Genomic DNA, 19,040 nt, shown 5'->3' with positions numbered 1-19,040 from the left:
AGCGATGTAAAAGGCTTATTCTAAGGCTATGAAAACTACTTTAAAGCGATTATACACTTCTAAAAGTTTAAACTCATGGGTGGTATCTTCAAATGTTGGTAATAAACCCTCCAAAATATCAAATATGGACCTTTGCTCAAGATTGTGTGTGAACTATTCATCCGTGCCATTGATTTTCTGCTCACGTGCTAATGTGCAGACACATGAAAGCATATATAGCATATGTATGTTGGCCAGACACTGAGGCGCAAAAGATGCATAACGGGGGGGGGGGGTAGATTTATAGTGTTGCAGGCAACGCAAATATTACAGCGCCGTGAAAACACGGCCTCTATTTAGCCATCACTCACCGTGTGAGTACAGCGTGTGTGTTTATGTATGTGTGGTGACATCTATGACTATTTGATGTGGACCTCAGTGTACTGCAGCGCTCAAGTCCAATGAAAATGCAATTGTTTGGCGCTATTGCAATTTGTCATATAAACCATAATATTTCTGTTTTTTTTTTTTGTTCCATCTGAAACGCATCACGGCCTATTCTTTTGTTTAATTACGCCCACATCACACGTTAGCGTTTGTCGAAGTTTGGTTCAAGTTCATCTGAATCGCTTCCAATATTTTGGCTCTGCAAAAACACACATACACAAAGCCACAGAATACAAAAGTGATGACTCGCAATCGTAGCGTATGTTTAGCGTAATTACACAGAAAGATTGGGTCTTTGTACTGTAGGTGCTGCAACAGGTGTGCCGCTGCTGGACGGGTAGATTTCGACGCCAGCTCCTTCTTGAGCGCCATTGTTCTGACCAAAACTGTATTTATAGGTGCTGAGATGTTTAATTGCAATGCTGTATAGAAAGGAAAGACGGTTTAGAGCTACTCAAACATAACCCATAAAGGAGGAACAGCTCAAAAATGGTTTGGTCCAAATCAGTGACTGCTCAGGTCTTTCATTTTTACAATTGTTGTTTGTCTTTTCTCCCTCCAAAAGTCTCGAATCAAACCCTGATGGCCGTGTAGTGGGCCACAGATCGTTATTTAGCTTGTGTTGATGGAAACGGTCCCCGAATGTTTCTCAGACCGTCAATTCCACTCTGTGTATGGGGCAAACAGAGGGAGGGTTTGCAGCTCACAACATGGGTGGCACGATCAGCTCAAAATGCTGTTTACGCTGCTGCACACGAGCGATAAAAGCATTACAATGCGACTCAAGGCTGCGCTGACCCAGATAGGGAGGATCCGGCGGAGCCGACCCACAGAGAGCCGAGCAGGCGTTCCCTCACAAAGCTTCCTCTCTCTGCAGCCTCATACAGCTCCTGCAGTCAGACAGCCTTGCCCACCTGCGGTCTTTTTCAGACTCTTGGGTAAACACCAGCACGTTTTAGGGTGAGACGCCACATTTTAAAAAAAAAAAAGAAAAAAAATTATTTTAAGGGCATCATTTATCATAGGTGGCAAGACATGCCACATCTATCTTTAATCAAGGATATCGTTTTCTCCCACATCGCCCTCCGTGGTGAACATTGCGCTCGTGTTTTGTAGCTTGTTTTGTTGCTAATACATTATTTTTTTGTGCCTGGGTCACTCAGGCCACAAATGCATCACGACCGCTCGCGATGAAAGCGCTTCAAAGCACAGCCAGGACACTGACTATAATCAGCAATAACATTGCGTAAAGCTGCCCCATTCACTGCACTCTCCCTATTTAATTAGAAGGCAAGGGTTCTGATTTGGGGCTTAGCGATGGACTTGGTTCCACCCCACTGACTGCGCTGATGGTTTATAAAATAAGAGGGATTTTTGCTGTTAGATACTTTGTTTGTTTACTGGGATTCCCCGTAGGAGCAGATACATTTGGTTATGAAACACATTTGAAACTCAGCCTCATCCTCATCGGGTCAGGACGTAAAGAACCAGCTTTCAGAAACAGGAAGTTCCTGCTTTTAATGTGAAAATCTGACAGGATAATAATCATAAATAGTGTATACACCCACAGTTTTGTACATTACATTAGCTTTTAATGTTTGATGTCAAAAATATTGAAAATCCTGTCTTAACCCAGTGTTTTTTTACTTAAAACATTAACGCTGTTATTCAAAAAAGTATGTCTATGGAGCTGTCTTTCTACACTCTTAGAAATAAAAATGATAAAAAGAACCATATAAGGTTCTTCGGCTTGTCCTCATAGGAGAACCCTTTTTGGTTCCAACTGGAACCCTAGTGTTACCAAGAACCCTTTAAAAACCCTTTATTCAGGAAAGTGGTTTTAAAGGGTTCTCTGGATCAAAATTGTTCTTACTGGAACCATTAGTGTTAAAAGTGTGTTATGTAATAAATCTCAAGCAACTGACCATAAAATCCTAAAATATGTCACAGAGACTCAGGATTAATGTTCATATAACAAACTGAACTCGTGGCGCCACCTACCGCCGTCTACCAATCATTGCAGTCAGTAGAGTCTCAGCTGCCGAGCAACCACGGGTTGCCAGTTAAGTTTGAGCTACAATGAAAACAAAACCTAAAAGACCTCTGTATTTTGAATTTGAGTGTAGTAACCGTTTTTGGCCACATTCTTACATATGGCGCCTTTAACCATTGTTGGAAAAACAAATGGTTCCAGGTAGAACCTCAGCCCTTGGAGAAGAACACTTTTGGAGCCCTTATTTCTAAGAGTGTACACGTCGTCTTGGTTTGGTGGCCTGCAACCTTAACGTTAACCTTTGACCTCCTATTGAGTTGCAGCAGCTATCTGCCCACCACCTAATGGCTGACGTAGAGCTTTTAGGAGTGAACGAGACAGATATTTTTGTCGTTTTAGGGAAGCAAAACAGACCAAACATTGCTCATCATATCAACCCTAAATACTGGGTTTGAGGAAAAACAAGTCAATCAAGTATTAAAGAAAACAAATAAGCTGTTTCTATGTAAACACTAGCCTGGAAAAGTCAATTATTTGACACAAAAAAGGTCCTGTGCTTGGAGTTGTGCATGTTCTCCCACTGTTCACATCCTGTTTGAACATCCAAGTGAGGTAGACTAAAGGCTCTAAATTCCTCATATGTATGACTGTAAGTGGCTGTCTATCTGCATTCACGCTTCAATGGACAGGACAGGCAAGAGTCAAGGGAAATTGAGTGCACGAAAACAAAAACACTACACAGTCACACATCTGCCCGTACGGTGATTCAGGTTGTTAGCGGGGGGGAAAAAAAAACCCTATATAATTATGAGACCACTGTAGTTTATAACAGGACACAACCAGCCTCCTCCGCCACTGTGACGTCTCACTTGGCCAGCAACCATTTATAATGTCTGAATGACAGATCTGGGTCTTCGCTAATGACAGACAGATAAATGTCCGCCAACACTGAAACTCTCTAGAGTCTCTATACATTTTCGACCTCAAGAGCGCGTGTCCAGCTCATGCAGCATAACATACTAGTACATATCCACTTTTCTTTGGCGATAATTTGCCAGATCGCATGTGTGTGTGCCCACGGCCAGGGGGGAAATCCCAAAAAACAAAGTGCGTTCCTTAAAACCACCATCTGCTCCATTAGCTTATATCCGACTCTGTCCTCCACGCTTGGTTGAAAATCACTGGCAGTTAAGTTAAAGCTACTGCACCATGGGAAATACACACACACACAAAAAAACATTTTTGGTTTGAATTTACTTTAAAAAAAAACAAAAAAAACTATGACTTGGAAATTGTGATTTCCTGCCCTAGTGTTTTGGCACTCTTGCTCTCTCTGGCTTCGAGATGGATTTATTTCCTCTCCCGCGCAATAACAAGCACACATGTGAATTCTCAGATGATGTTTTTTTTCTGTCTCTTTCTAGATCCTGGCGTTGTGCATCATCCAGTTGGAGAGAGTAAGGGGCTGCCGCTCCTCAGTGTTCCTCTTCCTGTTCTGGGTCTTGGCCGTCGTGTGCTCCCTGGTGCCTCTCCGGGCGAAAATCCAGCTGGCTATGGACGAGGTAAATAATTAGCTTGTTGATTAAAGGAGCCATATTGTACCCTATTATAACCTAGTTCCCTGGTGTCCTAATGAACATGTCTGTGACACGCTTTGGTCAAAATACCTTAAAGGTGTATTATAACAACAACATTACAGCCAAAATATTTGCATTAAAAAAAATCATTTGCAGACTGCAAATCATATAATTAATCAGTAGAGTATCAGCTGCCGAGCAACCACGGGTTGCCAGTTACGTCAGAAAAACGAAACCTAAAAGACCTCTGTATTTTGAATTTGAATGTAGTAACCGTTTTTGGCCACATTCTTACATATGGCACCTGCCAAAACAGCGCTGCTCCGAACGCTCGCTTTTGAGCGCCTGTCTCTTTAAATGCAAATGAGACACAGGAAGCTGCGTCAGCGTCACTGAGGCTGCGGCAGCTAACAGCAGTTAGCATTTGGAAAAGCCATCATTTGCCGACTCTGGCCGGCACATTGCCGTCGTATATACAACGTAAATCCTCTGAGGCTGGAAGTTTGTGTAGAACTCTGTGCTGCACTGTGCAGCCTAGAATAGAACACTATAGACAACAATTCCAGGAATGTGTCATTGTGACGTAGCAATGAGCGCGGAATCAACATTTGCGGACCACAAAAACATAACTGAGTCATCTTTTTGCCTTCTCAAAGGGCCTCCAGAGTCCCAAATATAAGTATTGAAATGATTTAAAAAGCTGATTTTGCATGATATGTCTCCTGGCAGACATGGAGGGTGTTTGTCTGAACCCGTTGAACCCTTGGGATATCTAATCAAGTCCACTCTTTGCCCAAAGTCTAGACACAAGGAGCATAAACTTCAGATATCCATGTGTCAGCAAAGAGTTTCTATTTCATCCCCCAATTTTGACCAAGTAACCCTAAAGTTAACCAAGTGTTGGAGGATGACACTGCCAATTCTGGTCAAGCCTGTGTGTGTTTAAGTGTGCCGCTTTCTTCCTGTGTCTCCTGTCAGACACTGCAATCATTGTTGTTGCATGGGATAAGTTTCTATTTAGGTGCGCAGAGCTGTGGGGCAGTCACATAGTTTCTATTTAGGTGCGCAGAGCTGTGGGGCAGTCACATTTGCATTTCTATAAAAACACACACACACACACACATCCATATTTCTGTTTTATCGTCCCCAGTGTGACATTCCCACACTGCTTGGGGGGAGAGTAATGATGGCCCTGGGATAACTGCTGGTGAGACACAGCAGCCCAGGGTCAGACCAGAGGAACGTCAGCGCTGTGTTTATGGGCCTTCACTGCTGTAAACACAGCCAGATGGAAATCTATGCATCCACACACACAACGCGAGACGACCCCATTATACACGTTTATCGTCATAAATGTGTAAGCCTTTCATGTCGTCCCATAGGCGATGACAGGCGATCATCCAGTCGACGGAATGCAGTGTCGCAATGTCACATGACTGATGAATGATAATAATCCCAAAAAACGAGAACTAAGAAGAAGTAGCTAAAATCAAAGCAAGGGTGTTTTGTGATTTCCTCAAAATGCATTTCCTGTGTGGAAACATGCTCGTGTGCTTTCCTGGAAAGGAAAGTGACGCCGCCGTTCTCTTGTCTGGACAGTAAATAGAAGTTAATTACTTCTGTACGAACAAAGAACATCATTAAAAGTTACTTAAACCATCCTTTATGAACACAAGCACTTAATATCTTGGGTTTTTTTGTATTAATTGGGAAAATGTACGCTCGTCATATAACCCTGGGTCAAGCGAGGATTGGCCATGGAGACCGTGAAGGTGCGGTATATTAAATTTTTTGGACAATGACCTTAAAATATTGTGCTGCGATGCAGGTTTTTTCACGTGGATTAAAGGTGCCATATGTAAGAATGTGGACAAAAACGGTTACTACATTCAAAATACAGAGGTCTTTTAGGTTTCGTTTTCTGACGTAACTGGCAACCCGTGGTTGCTCGGCAGCTGAGACTCTACTGACTGCAATGACTGGTAGACGGCGGTAGGTGGCGCCACATGACGCCAAAACATGATTTGCAGTCTGCAAAATATTTATTTTCATGCGAATATTTTGTCTGTACTGTTGTTGTTGGTGAGTTCAGTTTGTTATATGAACATTATTCCTGAGTCTCTGTGACATATTAGGAGGAATTTACGGCCAGTTGCTTTAGATGCACCTTTAAGTTTTTAGTGCAGGGAGCGGTGGGTTGTGTTAGAGAAGCAGCTGAACCTGTTGGTGCTTAAATATGTAGAGCGCTGCTGTGAAAGTGTTAGGTCTATCAATCGTCTCCTCTCACACTTGCCCCATAAGAAGGCAAAAAAAATGTATTGTGGTTTTCTGCCTTTATGTGTCTGGCTTACAGTGAAAGAAATACACAGATTTTTACTGATTCATATTCGAAATATTCTAAAGGACGTTTTCACGTTGCAGTGTCGATGGCTGGAGTTGACAGAGTTCATGTTTGTGGACCCTTGGCCATTCTTAGTCGCTTTGACCTACATTTTTTCCCACCCCGGGGGCCCTGTTTGGCGCCTTCCTATCGCGGCTTTCTAAGCAGAGATCGCCGCAGTTTTCGCAGAAAGTCATTTAAGTGTTTACCGTGGCGTGGTGTTTTTTTTTTTGTTTTTTTTTGCCGTCGTGAATACCCATACTGCACTGGCTGTGGCGGTGGTGTTGACCCAGTAGTAAACAATGCCTCTGCCAGCCGCCGCAGTTTCTGTACGTCAAGAATAACAACGCCAGTCCCAAGAAAATGTCCCCCCCGCAAGAGTCACTGAGCGGTTAATATCACAGCAGGCTGCCTTGGTTGAAAGTAAGGGTGCTTGTTTGTGAAACCACAATCTTCCTATTTGCAGATACGGGCCACGCTTAGCGTGACTGAGAGGCCGCTTCATTTATATAGAGCACACCGTTAAAGATGTTGGATTTAGCCTAAAAGCCTACAGGGGAAAACACATACAGTATAGTGAACCTGGTGATCTGGTGTCAACCTCTTCTGGCCCGTTTTTTTAAGTAAAACCCTAAACTCTGTGCCGTAACCGCCACACTCTTTGTGCTTTCCTTGTCTTTTTCCTCAGGGCATTACCTCCGACATTGTGCGATACCTCGCCTTCTTCTCCTACTTCGCAATCCAGCTGGCCCAGCTCATCCTGTGCTGTTTTGCTGACCAGCCACCAGTGGGGAAAACCGTCTTGGAAAAGGTAGGCAAAAAAAAAAAAAAAAAGACGTCCAATAACCCACGGACAGAAAATCCCTGAGCGACTGTCGTGTGGTTTTTTTCGTCATGTGTTTCGATGTGATTCACCTCCCTCCCTCACTCCCTCCTTCCTCCTCCCTCACTGTCCTTTCACTTCTTTGGCTTCCTGTGTGAGAAGTTGTTCTCCTGCATACCATCCACACAACTCACTCTCTTCAGCGTTGGTTAACACCGTGACCGCTGCTCTGGCCGCACGATGGCAGAGCCATTAAAGTGATAGTTTCGGAATTTTGGACATAAGACCTATTTTCCAACTCAGCCGGTGTGATGGAGACGCCTGGAGACGTTTTCAAGAAATTTCATTCAGTTCTTCTAGTTGCCGAGTTCGCTGGTGCTATGGCTAGCGCAAGTCAATGGTACCTGCTAGCATGGCATTAGAAACACTCATACCAACGCCACAGTGCACCCGAGGCAAATCAATTGTAACGGCAGAATATTGATGTACATATCTGTGTTGATAGAATGTTTGAAATGAAACCAACCTTGCAATTCTCTCTGTTGAGAAAGTAGTCCCTCAAAAATGTATGCGTTTTGTTTCAAATATTGTTCTATCAACACATATATGTACATCAATAGTCTGAAATTTCTTGAAAACATCTCCAAAGGTCTCCATCACACCGGCTGAGTTGGAAAATAGGTCTTATGGCCAAAATTTTAATTAATATTTATCTCAAAACACACGCCTGGGAAAACAGGAAGCTGTGGCACGTGAATGTAAATGAGCCTCGAATCAATCAAGCATATGGTGTGATGTAATATTTCCCTGGCGATAAACAAAATAACTGGAAAAGTCCCTCACTAAGTCTTGGCGGGCGGCGCGGAGGCTTGAGGGCGCACAAGCCGCAGTCTGGAGCGGCCGGGGACACACCCAATCGGTCGCTCCTTGTTGTGTGTCTTCCTCCTCTTCCTCCACCCCACGCTCTTTGGTTAGACTTACTCACAGGAAGAGAGGAAGGCGAGAAGGACGAGCAGCGAGAGCGCTGGTGATGAAGAGAGCAAAAACACCCGCCACGGTGAGGGGGCGGCAGGGTGGAGGGAAGCCGCGGAGGACAAACCCTCTGTGTCTGTGCAGCACTTTCTGGCGATGGTTTGTGATGACACATTTCCGCTCTGTCTGCACCAGACCTCAAAACGTCACCTTTCGCCCTCGCGCCGAACACTGAACTCTATTTATTCCGACCTGTGGGAGTTCACGGCCTCTGTCGGCCACAATGGGACCACCTGACTCTGCACACATAGTTGCACATCGTAAGCACGCCATGAAATGACGGCCTTTGCTACGTCTTTTCTGGAAAATCCTGTAAAGATTTACTGCGACAAAAACACAGTCACTCTCTTGTCTTTAATCTCTTGCAGAATCCTTGTCCCGTGAAAGACGCTTCTTTCCTGTCAAAGATTCTCTTCTGGTGGTTCACCGGGTAAGATGGTTCTTCGAAACCCCGTCATTTCTTTGGCCTCGGGCCTCATTACAGCAACAGTTTGTACTTGTTTACGATAATATGTGTGTTCTGTTGACGATCTGCGTGAGTGAATCATCTCTCGCTGCTTCCACAGCCTTGTTGTGAAAGGCTATCGCACGCCGCTGGCAGCCGAGGACCTGTGGACCCTGAGGGAGGAAGACACGTCGCACAAAATCATGTCGGAGCTTCAGCAGGACTGGACTGCCGAGTGTGCCAAACTTCAAAAGTGAGAACCACCGATAAGTCATGCTTAATGGTTAACAGATTTCCCACATCTTTAAGGTCTGCCACACTAACTATGGATCCAAAAACACGGGATTCTGTTTGGCCAGATTTGGTTTTCTGTTTTCCCCTCGATCTAGTAAAAGATGTGGTATGGGATAATGGTCTGTTGCTCCATGATGAAATCATGGATTTTTTTTGTTTTTGGATGGAAAAGTTCAAAGGTTTGGGGTCACCTATACAATTTTATGGTGTTTTCCATTAAAAGTCACACTTTTATTCATCAAAAGAGTTGCAAAATTAGTAGAAAATATAGTCAAGACATTGACAAGATGAGAAATAATTATTTTGCCTTTTCGTCAAAGAACCAGCAAAACTGTTTTCAGCTGTGCTAACATCATCGCACAAGGGTTTTCTAATCATCCGATAGCCTTCTAACACGATTAGCAAACACAATATACTATTAGAACACTGGAGAGATGGTTGCTGGAGATGGGCCTCTATACACCTATGTACATATTCCATTGAAAACCAGCTAGAATAGTCGTTTACCACATTAACAATGTATGTAGTGTATTTCTGATTCATTTAATGTTATGTTCATTGAAAAAAAGTGCTTTTCCTTCAAAAATAAAGAAATTTCTAAGTGACCCCCAAACTTTTGAACGGTAGTGTATGTTTTGGTACGCTGCGCCACCTACTGCCGCCCCAACTGACAACAACAGAGTCACCACAGAGTGTCACAAATGCTGGAAATTAGCAAACATAAAGTGCCCCAGAACCCCTCTCAAAAATATCTCAACCACGAGTGAAGCGGAGAGGACGTTGACGACAGAAGTTTTACTAACTAACAGAGTTTCCCTAGGACGTATAATATTCCATAATATCCCCTCTAATATCGTCTGTAAATAGCTGCCATAGACGTGTAACATGAACGTGTGGCGGCGGACACCGGCTGCGACATTAACATCTCGCGTGCTCAATTAATGACCCAAACGGAGCGCGGATTCTCCATGATTGCGGTTAAACTGAAATTACGCCACGCCTCATTGCCAGAAGTTACCGAAAAATAGGGTCCAAAAAGAGCCGCTCGGGGACGACCAGTGCCATAATGTCAAGACAAGAACCCTGTGTCAATTTTCAAAGCGTGTTAGCATAAGCCAGTGCTTTGAAGCTGTGTTGTGAAATCCAATTACTGTGTCGCTGAATAATGTCTTTCACTGCTGTTGGCAAACTCTTCAGTCCATCAGTAATGGCACACGTTCAAACCCTTTTTTTGTGCGTGCGCTACAGTCTGTTTTACATTAAGGACAAGAAAGAGCATCTCTGACACAGATGTCTAGATGATTCTAAGTGTGTGTGTGTGTGTGCGTTTTTTTCTCTCACTTTGCAGGCAGGAGAAGGCCCTGGCATCGGGCGCGGCGCTGGGGAGCCGACTGCCAGACCAGGCTCAGCTCCTCAGGAAGCTGCAGAAGGAGCAAAGCTCGGGCTTCTTCCTGCTCAGGACGCTGGCGAAAAAGTTCGGTCCGTACTTCCTGACCGGCACCTTGTGCATCATACTGCACGACGCGTTCATGTTCGCCATCCCCCAGGTGCTCAGGTAAGACGGAAGTTAAAGTGCATTGAAAACAAAGTGCTGTACAAACGATACACATAAATTACATGAAGTAACACTTGATTACACCATGATTGGGGAGCACATATTCACAATTAAAGGTGCCATATGTAAGAATGTGGCCAAAAACGGTTACTACATTCAAATTCAAAATACCCAGGTCTTTTAGGTTTCATTTTCTGACGTAACTGGCAACCCGTGGTTGCTCGGCAGCTGAGACTCTACTGACTGCAATGATTGGTAGACGGCGGTAGGTGGCGCCACATGGCAAAAAAACATGATTTCAAAACATAAACATGATTTGCAGTCTGCAAAATGTTTTTTTTTAATGCAAATATTTTGGCTGATTGTTTGTTATATGAACATTATTCCTGAGTCTCTGTGACATATTAGGAGGATTTTATGGCACCTTATATGCAACTTTAAAGCAGCATAGACCTATTTTTAAGACCAACTAATCACTCGTGGGGCCACATAAAATGACTTGGCGTGCCACAGCTGGCCCCCGGGCCTTGAGTTTGACGCATGTGACTTAGTCAGTGGTGAATATGTGTTTCCCTAATCTAAAGTGTGACCTAAAACGGTTATAGAAACACAGCTCCTTAGAAGCAGGTTTATTGCAAGTAACTCATTATATTCAGTGGTCAGGCTAAAATGACCTGAGTTTAAACGCACGCACGCTATCGTGTCAACGGGCAGATTTAAGTGAGAGATTTATATTTTCCTGGTATGATAATTAAAGAAACACGGGGTGAAGAAAGTTGCGGTAAGACAGAAATGCCACAGTCCAGATAGAGCGATATTGCCACCGTCAGCACCACTCGAGCGATCACCTTCGTCGTTCTAATTTTGAATGATTTGTCGTACACCGACGACCAAAACAACCGACCAAACGAAAACAGAAGCTGGCAGCGGTGAAAACAGGTCACGACTGACCCGCCACCCTCCACGCCATCGTCCCACTGGCCAGACTGGAATGTTGTTGTTGATGCACAGCACAGAATCAGTGGAAGTGTTAATTATGGTCGTGGAGCTGTGAGCAAGAAAAAGTCGACGAGACCACAGCGTTCTGTGTGTGTGTGTGGGGGGTGGAGAGTAGACGAGAGGAGGCTCTAAATGGCAGAAATGCAATTGGACCACAATAAGAGAGCCGCAGGCCAAGTGTGAGGGCAGCGCGGCCACAGCCGGAGCTCTCGTTGCGCAACCTCCGAGCGACAGCGCTCCGTGCCGACCAGTCAGCCAGCAGCCACAAGGCAGCGCTCAAGGCCGCTGGCTTAGGACACACAATCAGAGTCAGATAATACCAGCCTGAATGAGAATGAAAAAAAAACAAACAAAAAAAACATGGTGAAAGAAGTTGTTTTGATTCTGTATCATTTGTGACTTTCCAAGGAAAATCCCATCGGATGAAGGGTTCTGATATATAGTCAGATAGAGGTGGAAGGAGCACTTTACTACACTCTTAGATATAAAAGTGCTCAGTAGAACCATGTAAGGTTCTTCGGCTTGTCCTCATAGGAGAACCCTTTTTGGAGGATTCCACCAAGAACCCTTTTAAAACCATTTATTCAGGAAAGGGGTTTTAAAGGGTTCTCTGGATCAAAATGGTTCTTCTGGAACTATTAGTGTTACCAAGAACCCTTGAAAAACCCTTTCTTCTGGAAAATGTTTTTTCAGAAGCAAATGGTACCGGGAAGAACATCAGCCCTTGTAGAAGGACCCTTTTGGAACCCTTATTTCTAAGAGTATCTTTTTTAATTAAATTCAAATAAAAATTAACTTTTTTTTTTTAAATCTTATATATACATATATGTATATTCCAGTTATTCAGATATGCCAAATTGCTGTGTTCAAAAGGTTCAATTCATTTCTGTCCATTCATCTTAATGCCTTTTTTAAATATTATGTCTCACACTCGATAAATGAGGGTCCGAGATTTATTTTTATGTGCTTAAATGTGTTACAACAGTCAGGAACTCTCATCATAATTAAACCATTTATTGCCACAAATTGAAATGCACTTAGACTTTAAGTCGATGGCCTCCTCTTCTTAGACGCTCCCTGAAATAAGCCCAAACGTGTTGTTTAATGCAGGGAAACGACGTACAATTTAACATATGGTTTAAATATCTGAGCGGGATTTTGATGGCGGTGTGAGGCAGCATTGGTGTAGCAAGAAATTAGTGAGAGTGACTTAAACAAACGGCATTTTCCTCCTCAAAGAGTATAATCAGTGATACTTAAGTGCACTAAATGAAAAAAGTATGTGTAACAGAGTGATGATCTAACCCTCTACTTGTCTTACTCCACCTCACAGTCTCCTCCTGGGCTTCATCAGAGACGAGGACGCTCCGCTGTGGAAAGGCTACTTCTACGCCACCCTCATGTTCCTGCTCTCGTGCCTGCAGTCCCTCTTCCACCATCAGTACATGTACACTTGCTTCACAGTGGGAATGCGAGTGAAGACGGCTGTGATGGGCCTGGTTTACAGGAAGGTGGGTCCGTTGTCCGCGGAGGTCTGACCTCCAGATACGACATGAATTATCGCCTTAAAACAACAACAAAAAAGCCCCGCTTTGCTTCCAGACTGCACTACAGCGTGATGATTAACAGCTCTCTTACCTAAGAGGAGTGATCGTCTGAGGGTGTAAAAATTATATTGCAGACAATGCACTGAGGTCTGAACGCCTTTGTCTTTTTTTTTTCGTCGTCACTCCAGTCGTTGGTGATTAACAGCGCGGCCAGAAGGACTTGCACCGTGGGCGAGATTGTGAATCTGGTTTCTGCAGACACTCAGAAACTCATGGACTTTGTGGTCTACTTCAACGCTGTCTGGCTGGCGCCCATCGAGATTGCACTTTGTCTCTTCTTCCTCTGGCAGGTACGTCAGATGCTGCACGAATGGGAGGTGCACGATTTGCTCGAAACCGCCCCTCGCAATATTTTTGTATCCTTTTCTTTCACTCAGCACCTCGGCCCGTCAGCTTTGGCAGGGATCACCACCGTCATCTTCATCTTTCCACTCAACGGATTCATAGCCAAGAAAAGAAGCAAGCTGCAGGTAAACGGCTCTTACAGAGATCCTTTCACGACATCTGGCGTGTCAGGGTCAGGGACGCCACAGCTGGTTTAGATAGTGGCTAAAGAGCCGTGTGTGTGTGTGTGTGTGTGGGTGTTTGGCCTGGATGGTACATTCCCTCTCTCTCTCTCTTGTCCTTTTGATGTCTAGCCCCATATAACGTGTTTGGAAAAACAATGACAGGAAAGGGTGGGCAGTCGGAAGACATCGTTTTGTTTTGTTTTTTTTCTTCCACTTTGCTGGAAAAACAACAGACGGGCTCTGTAAATTTGGACGCCAAATTGAATCGAACGTAGGCTTCATTGGAGCGACCGCATTCCTTGGCCCTTTGTAGTTTCCTCGTCATAAAAGTCACGACCGGCAAATAAATCCTTCGAGCTCTGTGATGTTCGGGGGGAAAAAAAAGCCGTGACAAGAGCAGAAGATGTTCACATTATGTACACGGCGGCATGTCAATAATAAAAGTGCTTTTGTCTGGTCAACAGGAGATCCAAATGACGTTCATGGACGGCCGCATCAGACTCATGAACGAGATCCTCAACGGCATTAAGATCTTGAAGTTTTACGCTTGGGAGAAAGCCTTCCTGGAGCAGGTGCTGGGCTACAGGGAGAAGGAGCTCAAGGCCCTCAAAAAGTCTCAGATCCTTTATTCCATTTCCATTGCATCCTTCCATTCCTCCTCTTTCCTGGTGAGAGCACTCAACAAATGAAAAAGCTCCTAATAAAACTGACTAAGTTCATTGAAAAGAGGCTGGAGATGTTTGTCTTTACTCCACGAAAAAAGCTAAAACCAACACTTAATTGATTCTGCTAACAAGTGTGTGTACCCAAAGCCTGATATAGCTGTCGTTTTTTTGGGTCTTCGGTAATTAGAAACATTTAAATTTAACTCCAGCCTCGTCCTTGAAATTGTGCCCGTAAACATCCGTCCGCCACAAAACAACAACTTTTTTTTTTTTACGGCCCCGAAGATCGCCTTTGCCATGTTTGGAGTCTACGTGATGCTGGACGAGAGGAACGTCCTGGACGCACAGAAGGTGTTTGTCTCCATGGCGCTCATCAACATCCTGAAAACCCCACTCAGCCAACTGCCTTTCGCAATCAGCACAACCATGCAGGTGAGTGACACCGAAAACGCAGTTATGTGCTATATGCTATACACTGCCGTTCAAAAGTTTGGGGTCACTTAGAAATGTCCTTATTTTTTGAAGGAAAAGCGCTTTTTTTCAATGACTATAACATTAAATGAATCAGAAATACACTCTATACATTGTTGATGTGGTAAACGACTATTCTAGCTGCAAATGTCGGGTTTTTAAGGGTTAGGGTTAGGGTTAGGATTAGGGGTTAGGGTTAGGGGTTAGGGTAAGTACATGTGTACATAGGTGTATAGAGGCCCATTACCAGCAACCATCTCTCCAGTGTTCTAATGGTACATTGTGTTTGCTAATTACGTTAGAAGGCTATTGGATGATTTGAAAACCCTTGAAAACCCTTGTGCAATGATGTAAGCACAGCTGAAAACAGTTTTGCTGGTTCTTCTTCTAATCTTGTCAATGTCTTGACGATACTTTCGATTTATTTTGCAACTCTTTTGACGAAAAAAAAGTGCGACTTTTAATGGAAAACACCCAAAAAATTGTATAGGTGACCCCAAACTTTTGAACTTCTAATGTTCTTCCATATTTCCTCCATCCATTTCCTGCCATCCGCGGCTCAGTTAACCGACGTCTGACCCTTGTTTTCAGGCTGTGGTTTCTCTGAGACGTCTGGGAAAGTACCTGTGCGCCGAGGAACTCAAAGTGGACAACGTCTCAAAGGCTTCGTTGAGTGCTGGTAGGAGCTCCATACGGGAATAAACCACTATAGCGTAGTTGTTTAGCGCCGCCCATTTACACCGTTTTGGTTCCAAGTATTTCCCGAACTGAAATCACAGGCTGTCATGATCAATACGAGCAGAACTCCAGATTTTATTGTTTATATCTGCGGCGCACCACCCGCTTGTATGGATCATGTGCACTGTCACTTCCTGGGTCCCGGCCCGACATGGTAGACATGGTAATTACGGGATGTTCCCGTTTAGCGGTCGAACGTAAATCGCAGCGCGAACTCAGACATGTGATTTATAGGGAGAAATAAAGCACTCGCTGCGCTCCTTTGTCTGTAATCTGTCAACACTTCCTCAGACAGCTCGTGAAAAACGCAACAGCTCTGTAATTTGTATGATTAAGCAAATTCGCTTGTAATTACGCCCCAGACGGCACGCTGACGAGTCACTTCAAGGGCGAATCTTGTTTTGAAAGTTTGTTTGTCGCGTTGCAAAGAACATATCCTGCGTTCAGTGTTTATTGCAGGTTTGGTGTACGTCACTCATGCCTTTGTTCCTTGTTTAGAGGCGGAAGAAGTGATGATAGACAACGGCACTTTCAGCTGGTCTGCAGAGGGACCGCCGTGTCTTAAAAGGTATGATAAAGATCATAAAAAAAAACACAAATCAACCAAACAAGGGGACACGTCACTGGATAATTCATGTCTTCGTCGACAGGATCAGCATCCGTGTGCCACGAGGTTCCCTCGTCGCTGTGGTGGGACACGTGGGCAGCGGGAAGTCCTCGCTGTTGTCCGCCATGCTCGGCGAAACGGAAAAAAGAAGCGGTCAAGTCGTCGTCAAGGTGCTGAGCTCGAGTTCCTGAGAAATGTGTCACGGTTTGTGGGTTAAACTAGATCAATACCGACACCTGTCTTCCCGTCTTCCGCAGGGCTCTGTGGCGTACGTGCCGCAGCAGGCGTGGATCCAGAACGCCACGGTCCAGGACAACGTGGTGTTTGGCCGCGAGAAGATGAAAACGTGGTACCACCGCGTGCTGGAGGCCTGCGCGCTGCTGCCCGATCTGGACATTCTTCCTGCCGGAGATGCTACGGAAATTGGAGAGAAGGTATGGACTTTAAAAGTGAGGTGCATGAACTTTGAGTAAAAACACATTTTGGAGCATTGCAGTAGAGCAAGGAAAATCTATCACAAGTGGAAAGAAGCACATAAATTTTGGTTTTGACTTAAAAGAAGACTTAATGTACCTCTTGGAAACATTCTTTTGAAAAACCATGGGAAAATCCAATTAGCCCATTTTAAAGATGGCCGCCATTTCCAACAGTCTTTTACATCAGAATTTCATTTCCTGGGCCGGTTTCAGTGATTTTGGTGTCAAATGATAGGTAAAATCTGTAATTAATAAATCAGAAATCCATCCATCAGAAATTCCGCCATTTACTCAAGTAATGTACAAAATATGCACAAACACATGTTCTAACCAATTATAACCTGAACATCAGAATCAATGGACATTTTTCACATTCACATCTATAATGCGAATACACCGTAACATTCTCCATATGCATATTTTGTACATTAATTTAGACAATAGTCAAAGTAAATGTCAGAAAGCGATATAAAAAGGATTAGAATTACAATTTTTACCTATCATTTGACCCCAAAATCACTGAAATCGACCCAGGAAATGAAATTCTGAAATTCTAACCCTAACCCTAACCCCATACAAAACGGTTGGAAATGGGATTTTTCAAAAGAACGACCCAAGAGGTACATTTTGGTGCTTCTTCGTTGTTTTTTTTGCTAATCTGCTCTACTATTACAACCATACGAGCACATGAGATCTAAGTATGACTAAAAACTGTTTGATGGACTCCATCAGCAGTCCATCAAACTGCTGATGGACATCAAACTGTCCATCAGCAGTTTGATGGACCGTCTTTCCTTACACAAACACCAAACAGAGGAACAATAAAGACATAAACAACAAAAATCACTCAATCGTGGACTCCATAACGTGAGCTTTGTCTAAATAATAATCCTGATCACCGTAGGGCCTGAACCTCTCGGGTGGCCAGAAGCAGAGAGTGAGCCTGGCTCGGGCCGTCTACAGGAAGGCTGACGTGTATCTGCTGGACGATCCGCTGTCCGCCGTTGACGCCCATGTGGGTCAACACATCTTTGACAAAGTCATTGGACCTAAAGGAGTCCTCAGAGACAAGGTAATATTATACATTATAAGTCTCTCGCACTGTGCAAGTCTCAGCTGCAAAGAGTCAAAACACGTTTTTTTTTTTACGACACCTCAACCGCTTACTATTGTTATCGTCATACGGGGGAAACCACCTCATTGCTGAAACTTTTTTTATTTTTTTTAAGAAAGCCTCAAGTTAGTGTCGGATTGCGCTTACGTGCTATTTTTTCCCCCCCGACTTGTGTGGCTTGCTGTGCAGACCCGCATCCTGGTGACCCACGGGATGAGCTTCCTGCCACAGGCTGACCTCATTCTGGTGCTGGTGGATGGAGAAATCACAGAGAGCGGCTCCTACCAGGAGCTTCTCAACCGCCACGGTGCCTTCGCTGACTTTATCCACACGTTTGCCAACAGCGAGCGCAAAGAGAGCGCTATACAGAGAGGTGAGCGGACACTCCTGTTGTGTCAGTTATCAAAAACAATTAAAGAGCGCTGTCATGTGGAATTAACGTGGTATAACTTTTCTTGTAGCCGGTTCCAGAAGGTCCAACGCTCGTCTCAGCATGGTGGATTTCCTGCCGTTCTCCAGAGACCTGTCACAGGAGCAGCTCATTGGGTACAGAGTAATAAAGAGTGGCATAAAGAGCATGTGTGGGGGATCTTCGGGGATCTATTTTATGACACTGATGACACTTTTTGGCATCATCATGATCTACAGGGGTGACAGCACCAGTACCAACCTGCAGAACATGGAGCCCATGCCTGAAACGGACCCGGAGCAGGTTCCAGAGGACTTGGGCAAGCTGACGGTGGTCGACAAGGCGCGAACTGGAAAAGTGAGTCGGAGAAAATTTCAACTTTTTACTCCACAGACACAGATAGGGACTTAAAGGTGCCATATGTAAGAATGTGGCCCAAAACGGTTACTACATTCAAATTCAAAATACAGAGGTCTTTTTGGTTTCGTTTTCTGACGTAACTGGCAACCCGTGGTTGCTCGGGCAGCTGAGACTCTACTGACTGCAATGATTGGTAGACGGCGGTAGGTGGCGCCACATGCCAAAACATGATTTCAAAACATAAACATGATTTGCAGTCTGCAAAAAAAATTTTTGTCTGTACTGTTGTTGTTGGTGAGTTCAGTTTGTTATATGAACATTATTCCTGAGTCTCTGTGACATATTAGGAGGATTTTATGGCCAGTTGCTTTAGATTTATTACATAATGCACATTTAAATCTGTAGTGCGTAACTTATTAATAATCAACAAATGTCCAAACCATTGTCAAATGACTTCACACGTTGTCGATTAAGCTCCACTCGACTCGCTCTGGTTTCTCGGTACAGTGGTGTTTCGTGTTGGCCTGTGACATTCCTGCGTTGCGCACAGGAAGTGATTT

At 44.2% G+C, this 19,040-nt stretch overlaps 1 protein-coding gene across 1 annotated transcript in view; it reads left to right on the top strand.

Moving 5' to 3' along the window:
* abcc6a (ATP-binding cassette, sub-family C (CFTR/MRP), member 6a) overlaps window positions 1-19,040 on the top strand; it is a gene marked incomplete at its 5' end in the record, with an annotated part of 30,345 nt that overhangs the window by 5,520 nt on the left and 5,785 nt on the right. Inside the window, 18 exons of the mRNA XM_083906331.1 lie at window positions 3,844-3,981; window positions 7,065-7,187; window positions 8,600-8,661; window positions 8,798-8,929; window positions 10,319-10,525; window positions 12,858-13,035; window positions 13,260-13,421; window positions 13,509-13,601; window positions 14,105-14,308; window positions 14,591-14,737; window positions 15,368-15,455; window positions 16,013-16,082; window positions 16,165-16,291; window positions 16,379-16,555; window positions 17,502-17,669; window positions 17,901-18,084; window positions 18,173-18,257; window positions 18,360-18,477. Of these exons, the coding sequence (XP_083762457.1) occupies window positions 3,844-3,981; window positions 7,065-7,187; window positions 8,600-8,661; window positions 8,798-8,929; window positions 10,319-10,525; window positions 12,858-13,035; window positions 13,260-13,421; window positions 13,509-13,601; window positions 14,105-14,308; window positions 14,591-14,737; window positions 15,368-15,455; window positions 16,013-16,082; window positions 16,165-16,291; window positions 16,379-16,555; window positions 17,502-17,669; window positions 17,901-18,084; window positions 18,173-18,257; window positions 18,360-18,477 (2,463 nt within the window). The remainder of the gene's footprint in view (window positions 1-3,843; window positions 3,982-7,064; window positions 7,188-8,599; window positions 8,662-8,797; window positions 8,930-10,318; window positions 10,526-12,857; window positions 13,036-13,259; window positions 13,422-13,508; window positions 13,602-14,104; window positions 14,309-14,590; window positions 14,738-15,367; window positions 15,456-16,012; window positions 16,083-16,164; window positions 16,292-16,378; window positions 16,556-17,501; window positions 17,670-17,900; window positions 18,085-18,172; window positions 18,258-18,359; window positions 18,478-19,040) is intronic.

Source organism: Microchirus variegatus (genome assembly GCF_963457635.1).
Source record: "Microchirus variegatus genome assembly, chromosome: 19".
Taxonomy (NCBI): Eukaryota; Metazoa; Chordata; class Actinopteri; order Pleuronectiformes; family Soleidae; genus Microchirus; species Microchirus variegatus.
This window is presented reverse-complemented; position numbering and strand designations above follow the sequence as displayed.